Source organism: Pleuronectes platessa, chromosome 6, assembly GCF_947347685.1.
Source record: "Pleuronectes platessa chromosome 6, fPlePla1.1, whole genome shotgun sequence".
Lineage (NCBI taxonomy): Eukaryota > Metazoa > Chordata > Actinopteri > Pleuronectiformes > Pleuronectidae > Pleuronectes > Pleuronectes platessa.
The window spans coordinates 11,239,816-11,255,247 of record NC_070631.1 but is presented as its reverse complement, the minus strand read 5'-3'; the positions used below and the strand labels follow the sequence as shown (position 1 = coordinate 11,255,247).

Below are 15,432 nucleotides of genomic sequence, written 5' to 3'. Positions count from 1 at the left end.
TTTTGTTCTCATTATTATTTGTGTCACAATAAAATGTATTTTGCACCTCCAAAGTACTATGCATGTTTTGTTGATCAAACGGGAAAAAGTTTATTTAAGTCTATTTGAATTCCAGTTAGTAACAGTACATAATGGGAAAAAGTCCAAGGGGGGTGAATACTTATGCAAGGCACTGTATGTTACATTAATTGTACCTGTAGGATAAATCTAGAACTTTCCCTTAGGGTTGCCGTTTATGAAACATTTTGCTCTTTGGTTAAAGGTTTTGACAATGTTGTATAAATTGTCATGTTCCCCTCATGGATGAAACGTCATTACTTTTGTGATATCCCTAATTTATTGTCAAACTTTTACTTTGTCCAGTTTGGTTTAATTCCAAAGGAGTTTCCATCATCCTGAGCTGGATTTGTTTTTCAATTGCTAGTGTGAATGTATTCAACAAACATTGTGAACGTAAGTAAATTTGTGTTTTATATTAATGCTTGAAATGTTCACTTTGTCTTTCAAGATATTTCTTTTTACTGGGCATTTTTATATTGGAGCGTTGTATTTTTTATCTCGGCCGGGGAGCTTATATTTCACTTCTGTTTGTTTGTTGGTTGGATTGTTTATCTGTTAGTGGGATTTTGCTAAATTTACTCGACCATCACCAAGAAACTTGGTTGAAGGGTTCGGTATGGCTCAAGGAAGAACCCATAGTTTGTGTGGAACCAGATCAGGGGCAGTATACAGATTATTTCTTTTCTTTTCACTTTAGGATTGTGAGTTTTTCAACATTTTTGATTTCTCAAAACATTAATGGATCTTGATAAAATAAAAACAACTCAAGCACTTTAAGAAGACTGGTATTTAAGCATTCCTGGAGTCTGGTGCAGATAATAATCTGCATCAGGTGAATTTAGATGTGGCTCCTTGAGGAGGCTGTTTGGCCTTGGTGCAGGTATCTGCTCTACAGAGTGCCATTCTGGTTTCAAGATTCTTTTGTTTTGCAAGTCTTATCAAATACGATTTTCCTGTTTTGTCTTATAAATACTTCCCCCAATTATTTTTATACAGCTTGCGTTTGAGAGCTGTTTCTGTATTTTTTTATATTTTACCCTGTAGTACCACTCTGCAGTGGAAACTGCTCAACCAGGGTGTTGTCTGACTGAGGTTTCGAATGAGGTTGAATGTGGTTAGTGGGTTACTGCATGCTTATGTCAAGAATTAAATATATGGTCTTTGGACAACATCGCTATTTACCTTGGGAGACTACGCGGGGACCCGAGAGTTTCAGTGTTGAGTGCTAAGTTGTCCGATGTGCCATTTGGAACATGTCTGGGTTCTGCTGCCGTCTCCATCTCATCAGCTGATCTCTAGATGCAGAAATATAATCCCTGTTTCACGACCAAGGGCTGATGCATAATTCAGTTCTATACATTAATCTGGTCTTTCAGGTTGTCTGGGATATAACAGCATTCATGTACATGTCAACCGATTTAGTGCATGCGAGTGTGGTTACTGAGCAAATGAAGTCTGTCAGCAGGTTTCAGCCCACAGTGAAAATACCACTTTGGCTCAACACTCAGCCAGTGGCACCTGCTTGGCTCGAGCGTCAAATGTGAAGATGCACACACACTTCGGAGTACTAGACAATCTATGTACAGTATGTGTGTACAGAATGTGAACACACTGTGAAGGCTCATTGTCTATGTCCACAGAGGTCGTGTTTGATTTCGTACATACACGCTAGTGGAGCTTGGCCAAACAAGGCTGACTCCAACCTGAACTGTCTCGTATCGTAAAAGGTCAAAGATCAGAGCAGTCTGCTGAGAACCCAGTCTGATTCAATGAGGAGAAAAACACAAAACAGACAGAAGATCATGAATTCATCTGTCAAACTACAGGACAGCGTCCAACTAGAACCTATCGCATGTGTATGAAAGTTACTATGTTACTGTTTTTATCTTGTTCGTCTCTTATCTCCTCCACGAACCTCTGTCTTTCCACCCGGTGTTAGCAGACAGTTATGAAAGGCCGAGGAGACGAGGAGGAGCAGGGCGGGTCTGTGTATTTCACGGTGCGATGAACCAAGGCCCTTATTAACAATGTGAGGGTTTATTTTTTTTTTACCTCTCGGCCTGCTGGATATTCCTCCCCATCCTCTCAGTCTTTCCTCATTTCACTCTGAGAAGGGGACATGTGCAATACGTCACTGTGGAGACTTCACCACAGTTTTCACTCTGTGTTAATAATCTGAAAGTCTTCTTTTCGGACTATTTTACTTCTTAAACGTACTGACAGTTTCAGTTTCTACAGTTTGGCAGAATCGTCGGCACTTTCCACGGAGTCGCTTCTTCATCGCTGAGGAATCTTAAAGATCTTGGACCTTTTTGTCCATTTGAAAAAAGCTTGAATTGATCCAGATATGGAGAAACCAAGGACATGGATCATGCTCATTTGTCTGAGTGGCACAATTTCATCAGGACTAAGCCTGAACTCTTGGGAGGACATGGATGCTCACCTTGAACCTTCTTCTGAGGCAGCTGATGCAGAAACAGAAGCCGTTTTTCCACCAGGAACTGAAACAGCTGTGACCTTGTCAGATTCACATGTTTCAAGAACAACGCATCCTGCTGGTAAGATGTGTATTTTTTTGTTGTCTGCATGTGCCTGAATGAAAATTATTTTAATAAATTAATTGATTTGAAGTTATACAGCTCCTATCACATCACAGTGAAAAACCTTTTTGATTGATTGATGTCTCTAATTGTGCCCCTCCCCCTTGGTGTCATCTTTATGATGAAGAGAGTGAGGACGAGCATCTGTATTTGGAGGCAGAAGAGGAGATGGAACAGCAAAGAAACATGGAGGCTTATAGAAGAAGGAGAGGAGCCGGCGGGAGGACCAATCATGCAGCTACAGTGGAAGCCAACGCATATAGAATAGTAGGAACTGACAAATTTATAAAATCTCGGAACATCTTGAAGAATCAGTTTATTTACACTGATTTACTCCTTAGATGTAAAGTGTTGGTGTATTATTACCACTGTAGGCAGGAGTGGGGCAACCGCTGATGGGCTGGAGGAAGCGTGGAAAAGCAGAAGCGGAATCCAGCGCCCTCATGGCTGTACTGAGAGAACTTCATGCTGAGAAGAAGAGGCTGACAGATCCAGAGAAAGCAGAGGAGGAAGAAGAAGAAGAGGAAGATGATGACGATGATGATGATGACGATGATGACGACGATGATGACGACGATGATGATGATGATGATGATGAAGAAGAAGAAGAAGAAGAAGAAGAAGAAGAGGTTTCTTTCTTCTTTTCTGACAAATAAGTCGATTTCTTTAGTTTTCAGTTTATTTAATGAAGCAATTATCCGTCATGTAATTCTATAAAATGTTTGTGTCAGGAAGAGGAAGAGGAAGAAGAAGAGGAAGAAGAAGAGGGGGAAGAAGAGGGCGAAGAAGAGGGTGAAGAAGAGGAGGAGGAGGAGGTAGAAGAAGAGTTAGAGGCCACGGAGCCTCCCACCGATCAAACAGAAACACACAGTAGCTTCACCGAGTCGCCTCTTGGTGAGTGTCAGACCACTGACAGAGAAATCAGCTGCAGGGGCATCGGCATGACTCACCTGCCAATCATCCACAACCTGGAGGCCACAAAGCTGGACATGGCAGGTGTGTATTAGTCTGAGTGTGTGTGTGTGTGTGTGTGTGTGTGTGTGTGTGTGTGTGTGTGGGATCACGCTGGGGTGGCAGATTCACTGTACAAAAGTAGCACACACACATAATATTTGGTTACATATAGCGTCAGTAACGGAAACCTGATGTGATGTTCTTTCTGTCTCTGATGAAGTTCACTGACCAATAAGGTCCAGTACAAACGTGTCACCATGACATCTGAGTCCAGTCCTGTAGAGATATTTATCACAGCATATTGCATTCTTACAGTATAGGCTACTATGTGAACGACATCTTACACAATAACGTGATTTATCTTCTGAAGAAAACAACATCAGAATCCTGGAGCCACAGGTTTTCTCTGGCCTGTTGAACCTTGACACACTGGACCTGAGCAAAAACCAGCTGGATGATGAGTCTTTCAGTGCAAAGCCCCTGACTGTGAGTATCTCTGCTCCGTATTTGACCTGATTCCTCCAACACCCGATGTCCACACTGGTGAAAGTAGAGTGCTGTGCATCACTCCTGTAAAGTTAAATCGTGTTTGAATGTACAACTCTCTGCCACTTAAGCAACGGCGCCCCCTGCAGCCACTCTGCTCAACAAAGTTGTGTGGGGTGAAAACAGGCATTCTCCCTTTTCCAAGTCAGTGTAGCAGCTATGAGATTTGAAAGCTGCTATTATAAGGTCAAAAAGGTTGCATAGGTTTGCTTTAAAATACTAATGTGTAATATGGGGGATTGAATACACATTTACAAGGGAGAAAAAGAAATAAACAAAAAAGGAAAGAGGGAAAAAAGAAAGAAAAACGTTCCACACAGTGAAAATAACCTGTGATCTGTTTCTATTTTGAGCATTAAATTGAGTGTTGGGCTGAGGTGCAGTGGTCAGTACTTCCCCCTCACAGCTAGAAGGCTCCAGGTTAGAATCCCGGTTTGGCCGTGTCCTTTCTTTGCTTCTCCCAGTGTCTGTGAGGGTTTTCTCTGGTTCTCCGACATCAGACATGCAAATTGGGATTGGGTTGATTGGCGTCTCTACATTTTGTAAATGGTTATTTGTGTTGATCCTGTGATGCCCTGGTGACCCCCAAACAGTATATTGATGGATAGATTGAGTGTTAGACATGCACAGGACACTAAAGTGCCAAAATAATGTTCAATAGTTTTAGCTGAAAGCTTTTACATATTACTGCATGTGGAAAAGTTCAAGCTCAAAGCCTTATCATATGTACACAGGCTGTACAATGGAATTCTTCTATTCTTTCATTCTATATATACATACAAATTTACAATAAAGCATCAGGGCAATATAGTGCAATAGACAGTAATGCAGATTTTGGTCTTACTGAGTTGGTGCAAAGGTCAAATACGGGTGGTGCGAATGCTATTGCAGCTGCTTATATTTTATTTGACTTTTATAGGTGGTAAAGGTTAACACATATAGAACTGATCTGATATTGACAGAAAAAAACCTCCTTCCTTTGGGGATCATGGGAATCGGCAGCCTGCTACATGTGAAAGGAGTGAATTTGTGAGTTATAAGACAGTTTTACTAGCTACTTTGCATCTAATTAAAATAAAAGTTAGGCTGCTTCCTGTATCATTACGGTAATAAAAGAGCACTGCAAATTGCATTAACTAATCCTCTCTAAGAATAACCCCTGGTCTAACCTCCAAATGACACAGATCCTGACCACAGGGAGGCAGCCCGCCGCACTCTGACCAATCATTACACACCACCATTGACTTCCTCTCACGGTATTGGCTGGGACAAACCTGCTGGAAAACAGCTGCAGCCAATCATGTAGAGAATAAAAGGGAAATTATTTTTAGGGATTTTCTTTTTTATTCCTTTTCTCAACCCATTTTTTCCTTGCATCCCGGTAATGACAGAGGACCGATGGGCTGGCTAGAAGGATCCTGCAAAAGATGCCGTCCACTGCTTTTACTTGACACACACACACACACACACCGACCGCAGCAGCTTTCACTGAGGAGCCACACTGAGCAGCTTTACCCAAAATACAACATGATAGATGACATTGGGGAAATGCTCGGTACTGACCTTCTCTCATTTGGTGTATTTCTGTCAGCTGGGATTGGGTCCTGCTTGGCGAGAGGGATGTGAAATTATGGATTTTCAAAAGAAGTGTCCATTTTTGTCTGTTTTATCTCCCTGGCCTGTAAATCCATCTCTCTCTCGCTCTCTCTCTCACTCTCGTTTCTTTTCTTTTTTGCTGCGTGTCATTCAGAACTTGACCTTTCTGAAGAAACTTTACCTGGATGGCAACCTGCTCACCAGGATCCCACCACTGCCGCTGTCCCTCACAGAGCTCAGGCTGAACAGCAACAAGCTCACTACACTCACCCCTGACTGTTTCAAAGGTAAGTGTCGTGTACAGGAGTGAGAAATAAAAGGCTTCTCTCAAAATAGTGGCTGTGATTTATTATTCCCTCTGGCCCTGACACAGTCGAGTCCATACACGCACCGGCAAGCACCTGGGTTCATTACCCCAAAACTTTGGCAAAAAATCTTGGTGTCACCTTCAATAATGATCTCACCTTGAATAATTGTCCACACAGTTGTCCAGTCGAGTTTTCTGCAGCTCAGGAAACTTTCAAAGATCATTGTGTTTTAACCAGAAGAAACCTAGAGATTGTTATTCGTGTTGTCATCTCCTGTGATTTGGATCTTTGCAATTCTCTCTTCACCTGCCTGAGTCATCAATCTGCTAAAAATGAGCATATAAGTCTGATTTTAACTTATCTTCATTGGCTTCCATTGAATTTTAGAAATAAGTTTGACTTGCATTTAAACACATTTTGACTCTCTTAACTCCATATGTGCCCGGTCATAACCTGAGGTCCTCAGTCCGGCTGAGGATCACAGGTGACCTGACCTTTTCTATCTGGGCTCTTACACTATTTGAAACTGAGCAGATCCGTCTGGTAAACTCCTTATCGTATTCTAACTCTAACTTTTTATAGGTGGGCTTACTCCTAGTTCTGATCTCACCGTCTGTTTTCTTGCTGTTTCTGTGCTTTATCTGTTTGATCTTCAAAAGGTTTTTTTATTATTCCAGGTCTGAGGAACCTGTTGAGTCTGGAGCTGGAGGAGAATATTCTTCATGAGGGCAGTGTGTCACTGCTCGCCTTCAGACCTCTGAAGAAGCTCCTGAGACTCCAATTGGACAACAACCGCTTCCGTTCCCTCCCTCTGGGCCTTCCTCGCTCTCTTCAGGTGCACGCATATAACTTCATTGAATCCTCCCTCTGTTATACGCAGACACAAGGATGAGAGTAGTGTCACCGCCTTTCTTTATTTCTTTCATACAGGAGCTGGAGATGAAAGGAAACCAGATTGTGGAGGTGTCAGAGGAGCCACTGAGGGGCTGTGTCCATCTGAAAGCGCTGGACCTGAGTCACAACCAGCTGCACGAGCAAAGGATCGGTGACCTCGCCTGGACCCGTGTCAAGTATGTTTGTCCACCCACCCACCCATCCATCCATCCATCCATCCATCCATCCATCCATCCATCAATCCATCCATTTAAATGCAGTCCCTCTGTCAGCCACAAGAGGGTGGACTGGTGTTTTCTGGCAGTCTGGATCCTTTTGTTACGAGTTTTTTCTAGATTTTCATTTGATGCGTGCGGCACTTAAAATAACACATTTCTGTCAAAAGATAATACATCTCCTATTCCTATAATTTAAGTAGCAACTGATAGTAAGTATCAGTATCAGGTGCTGACGCATGTAAGTCACATGCAAATACACTCACTTAATCCATGTCAGTACTTTTTTTTATCTTCTTTAGCATGTTAAGGTATCACACGTTCTTCAGCCTAGAACACTTCTTCATCTTCTTCTTTTTCTCCTTCTTCTCCTTCCCTCTCTCTCACACATGCAGAAGTTATGACTCTTGACCTTGTGTACTCAGACGAGCAGACGTGTGAGGGAGAGCTTGAGGGCAATGTTGTGCCTGCATATGTGTGTGTGTGTGTGTGTGTGTGTGTGTGTGTGTGTGTGTGTGTTTCTGTGTTTGTTTAAATGTGTCTAGATGGTGTCTGTGCGTGTGTGTCATGTTTAAATATAGTGAATTCCAGTGGGTTTTTCTCTGCTCCCTCGGGTCCTTGTGCACCACAGTGGGAGATTCAGGGAAAACGGAGTAAAAAATAATTGAAGAAAGAGAGAGAGAACGAAAGACAGGATAGAACCGTAGAAATCTAAAGCTAAGTAAATATACATTCAGGGAAAATCTGACTGAAGAAATTATGACATGTTGTGATCTCAGAGGGAAAATAAAAAACCTTGGGGACGGAGAAGTGACGGCTCCGTCCCGCTGCAAGTGAACTCTTCATTTGACTCCGGACACTTGACCTGATTAGTGGCGAGAGCAGCAGCGTTCCCAGTGGGATTATTAGCCTCGTTACTTTAAAAGTTCCCCCCAGCTCTGCAAAGACAACTGTGAACAAACTGTACTTGACCCGATCTCCACTGACTCTGCGGGAGAGGACACCTGAGAGGTCAAAGGTCAGGTAGTTGGATTGGATGTTTTTCTGCACGTGACGATTAAATCCATGTTGAGTTTCTGGAGAAATGAAATCCTCATGTTGCTCTGCGGAGGTGTGAGGAAAAAAAGACAGAAAGGGAATGAAAAGAGGGAGCGAGAGAATGAAAAGTAAATTGTCCGAAGAAAGATAATAATCTGCAGTGTGGTTCTGGTTAGTGGAGCGCCTCTGTTCCATGTCATGAAGTCAGTGTTATTGTTGCCTCCTGCTGGGCTGCAGGGATCGGAGGTACGAGTGGAGGATATACTGGAGGTTACTGGGAGCTGGGGAGAGCAGCTTGGACCTGGGATCTATCTCATGCAGAAGAGACTGAGTGCCAGCACCTCACCTCACTATGTACCTTGTAAATAACTGTGCAGGTATATTGTGACCAGTTTGATCATTATAGCCTATAGTTCAGTTGAGATATGTTTTCTTTCTTGCTCCTAGTGGCCATGTTTTTGGACCAAGAGGCGTTATGTTTACATGTTGTCTGTCCGTCCCATTCTTGTGAACCAAATAATCTCAAAAGCTCCTTGAGGACATTCTGTTCAAATTTGCTCCAAATGTTCACTTGGCCTCACGGATAAACTCATTATATTTGGGCGGTTACAGGTCGTGGTCGCCTCACAAAACATGTGTTTAGCCTCTTGATATCTCAAGTCTGCCTTTAGGGAATTTCTTTCTGTCACTTGGACTCAAAGATTAACTGATTCGATTTCAGTTGTCAAAGGTGGAAAATGCACATCGACTGAAATTGCAATGCTTGATGGAGGCATACAACCACAGGATAGTATTTCTAGTTTTTAATAAGTACTCTCAAAAATACTTAAGTACGTCAAGTACATGTGTCAAGTACGTTTGTAATTTAATCAACATCTGCAGTAGCATGACTTTGTACTAAGAGCCAACTTGTCTTTCTTCATGGACAGCTTTCATTGTCAAACACACACACACCCACACACACACACACACACTTTTCCCATCTACTCCTGGCTTTTTATGAAGCTGTCAGCTCAAATATCTGTTAAATGTCTCCGCACTTACTCAAAATTGAATCATGATCACATCCCTGCTGCCAGCCAACAGAGCCACATGCTTCAAGTTACTCTCCCTGATGAAAGCAGCATAAACAATCACATATTCAGTCATTACAAAGGTCCATCATAATAGTATTTTGCGGGGTTATATGTTTTCAATTAGTTTTGAGTTAACATTTTCATTGGAAAGTGTTTGTAATCTGGATTTTGGTTTGCGTGTTCTGCAATTTAACATGGGTCATTAACTAAAAATAGAAACCAGGTAAACTGTGTTGTCAGTAGTAATTGACAAGTGACACAGAAACAGTCTAATTTTGTTTGACTTTATGTTTAAACAGAGAGTTATTACGTGCTGATCGAATTTTTTAAGTTATGTATTAATTTGATTTTCATCCCTTGTGTCATTTTGACTGAGAGGCAGTTGTTGGAGAGGATCTGTGGTTTCATTTGTCGTCGCTGCGGGCTCACACTGACTGCATGGAGGCACAGGTTCACTGATCATCACATCAAAGCTGTGTGTGTGTGTGTGTGTGTGTGTTGCGTCACGTCATGACGTGTCGGAGCCTGACAGGACGTGGAATGAAAGCTCTTTTATCTTCAGACCCCCACAAATTGGTTTCACAGTAAGCTTACGTGGCATAACAAGCACACATGCACACACCACCTCACACAAACACAATGATGAAGCATCACACTCGTGTCATGTAAAAACCTCTGACTTTGATTGAATAGTAATTTAGTTCACATTTAAATGTGACAGTGATATATGTACCCTAGACATAGAAGTTAGCTCACAGTGGGCCAACACCCCACAGCCATATTCAGTTTATAAATTAATCCAAATGTGCTTCGGCCTGAAATACCACGTCTGTCTATGTTAATAAATTCAGTGTACACAGAAGCCTGCACCATAATGACACAATACAGCTAAACCCTTTCTCTGCCATCATCCATCCATCAAACCATTATTCAAATCAAGTCTTGGTCTGTGCACCCGGCTTGGCGCAGCTCCTCCTTCTGGCTACACCACCTATCCTGGTTAGGTTCCCAAAGTGTGTACAATCCCTGTGTGCAGATTCCTGTTGCAACCCAACATCCTGAGGATAAGCAGAGCAGCTTGATTACTCCTGGCCATGTTTCGCTCTAAAACATGGACACACACACAAATTCATGCACACAATAAACTTTGGATTTGGTGTGATAGAGCTTTGTTTCGCTATAAATATTTCACAGACGAAGTCATGAATTAATCCTGGACAGAAATTGTTTTGTTTTGTTTGTTCGTTTGATAATGCAGAATGTGGAATTTGTGAATTTGCATTTAGAAATTCGCACATCATACAAGTCAATTATGTTAATTCGTCAGTTTCTTGTAAACATCATGTTCCCTATGTGTGTGTGTGTGTGTGTGTGTGTGTGTGTGTGTGTGTGTGTAACAGTGGGTGGGAGTATAGAGGGTGGGGTCCTCTGAGAAGAGAGGACTGCGTGTCCCTCATTAATACCTCATCATTACCATGTGGAGCTCTGAGCGGACTGCCGCTGAGCTTCCTGGCAAAGATGGAGAATACAAATCAACACCAGCCAAGCAGTGCGGAGAACGGGTCGAGTGATATATGTTGGGTTTAAATTTTCAACAGAAACACATTTTTCACAGGAATCCATAACTGCCACGACACGTGTAGGTTACACAAAAGGCCTGCTGTGCACTGAGTGAATGTTGGCTCGTGTGTGTCTTGAGTTAAATCTACCGTTGTGCTCTTTCCCATGTGTCTCAACTCGAGTCAGACATTTATGGTTGCACCGATGTGATGTTTTATTACACCTCCGTTAGGCAGAGTGGTACGTAACCAACCTCCACACTGGACCTTGTTCCACGTAACTGAAGGACTTATGCCAACCATGACCTTTGCTGCAACACAGACCAATTACCTGAAATTAATTGATATACACACCGAAAAATAAAGGTGCCAATCTGGAACCAATAATGGTTGTTTGTAGTGATACTAAGCTTTTAGCCAGAGGTTGTTTAAAGAACCATTTCTGCATATGATTCTATAAAGAACCCCCAAGGGTGAGTCAAAGAACAATTTTTGATGATTCATGAAAAGTGTCCCAAAGATCATCAGCAGAAATTGGTTCTTTGTTGGACCCTTTGTTGGTTCAGTGAAGTGATTTTAAATCAATAGTTCTTCATTGTCATTCAAAATGTAATGGGTATGTTGGAAAAGCCAGTACATGGACTTACAGGTTTGCATGGCCCTGAATTGATCAAATGTTGGTATATAAACATTTTGATCAATTCAGGGATTTTCACTCCTTGGCATCGTACCACATCATCTAATGGGGTTAAAAACAGCAGTGCATCCTGGGAGTTGCAAAGTTCAAGGGTTGAGAGTTTATGCAGAGGTCTTACCGTAAGTCACTTAGCGGCAGATCTGCTGAGGCACTCCACGTCACTCAGTCACAAGTCAGTCTAAGCGTCTCCCACGTCCACAATCCTCCACTCTCCTTGATTCCTCATTGGGCCTCGTTTCACTCCACCGCGTGGGCATTGGCTGGCCTCCTGACGTTGCTCTGAGTTCATTGGCTGTTGAGTGTGGTCTGTGAAAGGTGGAAGAACAGGAAATGAGGTTCATCTCCTGCTGTGAGCTGGGCCACAAACTCGCAACAGCTGTGTGGGATCTTCCAAAGAGAACACTGAGGCTCTGTGCTGTGTCTCTGCCACAGCCCCCGGAGATCTGTTCCTCCCTCCATTAACGATCATTCTTTTTACCACTAACAAAACATTTGCATACCATTTATCAACCACTCTATGAACCACAATTTCCCCCTCAAACTGCCATGCTCTCTTACAGTTCATCCACCTGGCCTAAATATTTTCTCCCCCACTGCTCCCCTACGTCTCCCCCACATCTTAGACTCCCACTCTGCACTCTCCCTCCCTCGCTGACAGCACTATCAGTAAAATGTCTTCTCGTACGTCTCTGAGAATCATGATTCTTCTGTGTGCTTTTTCCTCCTCAGGTCTCTGGAAGCCTTGGACTTGTCCTTCAATCAGTTCACCTCTGTCCCGATGAATCTGCCTCGTCCTCTCCACAAACTGAACCTCCAACACAACAACATCAGGTACATCCCCACCTTCGCGTTCCGCCACCTGCGGCCCGGCCTACGCTCCCTTCGGTTATCCCACAATGCCTTGAGCAACGAGGGTTTACAGCGACCGTCTTTTGTTGGAACCTACCGCTCCCTGGGTGAGCTCCTATTGGACAACAATCACCTGCGGGAGGTCCCTCGCTGTGTGCGGCAGTTTAAGAACCTGCAGGTGCTCAGGCTGGACAACAACCAGATCAGGTATAGAATCACATTTACCGTCAATTAAGTGTTAAGGAGCGAAGTAAAGCAAGTGAGGCTCCCTTTGGAAATTATATTAAGCATCTTAGCAAAGCAGCAAAGAAGGATATTGTAGCGTATTCAGTGTATTAACAAATACAAGTGTTCAACCCCACATTTCAACAACAAACTTAATTTGTGGAGACAGTTTCACATTACATGAACTTCACCAGTTTGTCCTGTGCTCTAACACAGCATGGTAAACAAAACAACAGCTACGATGTCCATTGACCTTGTGTTTGTTGTTGTGGTCAGCAGCCCGACTCGATGCATGTACTTCAAACAGAGAACTTGGCCAAGATCCATCAGCTCGCAACTGTCGAGAAGTGACCTAGAACCAATCCTAAAGTCTTGTCTCATTCCTGTGTGCAAGACAAAGACCCAGTGGTTATTTAAAAAAGAGTCACACATTGTTTTCTTTGGAAAGACAAGCAGGAATCCCTGTATCATATATATATATTTCGAATCTGTAATTACGCTAAAAGAATAATGGGGAAGATTCGTTCAAAAAACATAAGATGTTTTAAGACATGACCCAATTTTCCCTTTGCTTTTCATGTGTGACAAACATCCGAATATTCAGATGAGGAGTGGCCCCTCGCAGGACATATAAAGTCTGCTGCCTTTCTGTTTATTGACACATTGACGCAAAATATGTCACCTCATTCTCATCTTGAGATATTTGTGTAGTTTTTGCATCTATCACAGATGAGATTATTCCCTTAGCCCTTTCATCAACAACACCAGTGCTCTTCTATATGTTTTCATCTGAAATGAAAACATATAGAAGAGCACTTGAACCAAAATTGTAAATGTTGATATTTCTAAGTTTATTCCAACTCTAAGAGATGGGATATGGATGTGTTATTCTTTGTCAACTACTTTTAGCTAATAATTTGCACCCAGCGAGTAAATATAACCATAACTCTTTATTTATTTTAGATAGCAATTTATCCATTACTTTTACTGTCCACATTTCCTTTCTTTATCTCTTTTCATGCATTCTCAATCACAAGATATAATGTTGAGGTCTTACATGTGGTGGACTATGTGAATTTAAAAGAAAAGTGCAAAAGTAGCTCCTATAAGAGATTAGATATAGAATTCTGCATGATGTATCTAAACAGTGTTTGTGTGCTGTGCTCCCAGGCTGGTGAGGCGCTGGGGAGTGTGCCATCCTCGTAACTCCGGCTCGACCTTGGCTTCAGTCCACTTGGAAAATAATCCACTGGAAATGGAGAAGATTCCCCCAAATACCTTCTCCTGTCTGATAAATGGCCAGGGACTAGTCCTGTAGCTGCAGCAGAGTCACACATCTGACCACCAGACCGCACAGCTACACTAGGGAACAATAAACATGTGCATTATCATCAGGGTTTTATGTATCGGTCTTCTCCCTCTACTGCTCCTCTCATTTTAATCTTCCTGAAATCAGGAAGGATTTGCAGAAAAATCATGTAGTTTACTTAGTCAGCCAGAGCTCCTTTCATTTTACCAACACCAAACCCATCTTTTTCTCTCGCATCTCATCTGTGATTATGGAAATGACTGTAATGTTTTGCTCTGTATTAAATCCAATGTGTAATTTACACAGTAATTGAACTGATTATTATATAAAATTGTCTCGGTTGTATAAAAGGGATCATAGATTACGGCGGAATCTGGATCCACTCAAAACACAGGTCTGACTCTGTTTTCATTCTCTTCATTCAAGTGTGTGATACTTTGAGAATATGTTGACTGAGGAGGATTAAGCCATGTCTCCAGTCTGAGTCTGCGGCAGGAAGAGCCTCTGTATCAAAGGGGCCGTCTGAATGGGACATGGGAAATGACGGGAGTGCAGCGCGGGGGTCCCTGAGAGTCCGAGAAAATATCTGGTGACACAGTGCGAACCCAGGGCGCCCATTAGAAAGGAAAACATAAACATTGTGCAGGTTCTCTATCGCCCAATGGGCTCCAACATAAACATCTACAACCGGCCGCTCGGGAAAAACACATAGAGTCACTGTGACTGTGAGCGAGGCCCCGTCCGAGCCTCCAACACATAGATAGATAGATTACTTTATTCACCCCGAAGGGAAATTAAGTCGTCATAAGGGCCGGTACATTTGAATAAAATAAAATACAATACAATAGAATAAAAATAAAAATATTGAGGTAGAAAGAATAAAAACAGAAACACAAGATAAATAGGTAGATAAGGTGCAGTGGCAAGATGATGGTAATAGTACTGATGTTATGCTGGTAATGTTATTGTTAGACAGTATATAAAAATAGTACAGTATATATAGTATATAAATATAACATAATATATATTTATATATGATAGTAATTATACCAATATAATAGCAGTATATAGTAATAATAATAATGGCAGCAACAGTATATATAATAATAATAGTAAATATAATAATAATAATAATAACATGTACACATGTATAAATATGTGTATATAGACTTATATATACAAATAATATACAAAGAGTATGAAATAATATGATATGATATATAGTAGAGGTATAAATATAAGTATTTGACTATACAATAGATAATATAATATACTATGAGTGTGAGAATATGTAGACAGACTGTGCAAAAGACAATATTAATGTATGAAATTATATATAGTATCAATAGGGTTTATATTAACACATATCACATATGACGTGAAGTGAGTGTTCCAGTATATGGACCGGAGTGTTGTACAGGGTACAGAGTGCAAGGAAACAGGTTTATTTAGTGCAGTTCTGTGATGGTGGCTCTGACAGAGGTAGATGAGTTGTACAGTCTTATT

At 41.8% G+C, this 15,432-nt stretch overlaps 2 protein-coding genes across 3 annotated transcripts; both read left to right on the top strand.

The window, feature by feature from the left end:
- Positions 1 to 3,052: 3,052 nt before the first annotated feature.
- LOC128441941 (trigger factor) lies at positions 3,053 to 4,130 on the top strand. The gene is made up of 4 exons (XM_053424073.1): positions 3,053 to 3,289; positions 3,404 to 3,486; positions 3,532 to 3,656; positions 3,985 to 4,130. Exons 1-4 carry the CDS (start codon positions 3,056 to 3,058, stop codon positions 4,128 to 4,130), a joined length of 588 nt encoding a protein of 195 aa, XP_053280048.1. The 5' UTR covers positions 3,053 to 3,055.
- Positions 4,131 to 8,038: 3,908 nt separating this feature from the next.
- LOC128442889 (extracellular matrix protein 2) lies at positions 8,039 to 14,288 on the top strand. 2 transcript variants are annotated; one of them, XM_053425504.1, is made up of 3 exons: positions 8,039 to 8,191; positions 12,273 to 12,599; positions 13,788 to 14,288. In XM_053425504.1, exons 2-3 carry the CDS (start codon positions 12,322 to 12,324, stop codon positions 13,933 to 13,935), a joined length of 426 nt encoding a protein of 141 aa, XP_053281479.1. In that variant the 5' UTR covers positions 8,039 to 8,191; positions 12,273 to 12,321; the 3' UTR covers positions 13,936 to 14,288. The 2 variants fall into 2 exon arrangements, with proteins under 2 accessions (XP_053281479.1, XP_053281478.1); XM_053425503.1 differs by lacking the exon at positions 8,039 to 8,191 and having other exon boundaries at positions 12,051 to 12,599.
- The last annotated feature ends 1,144 nt before the right edge of the window (positions 14,289 to 15,432 follow it).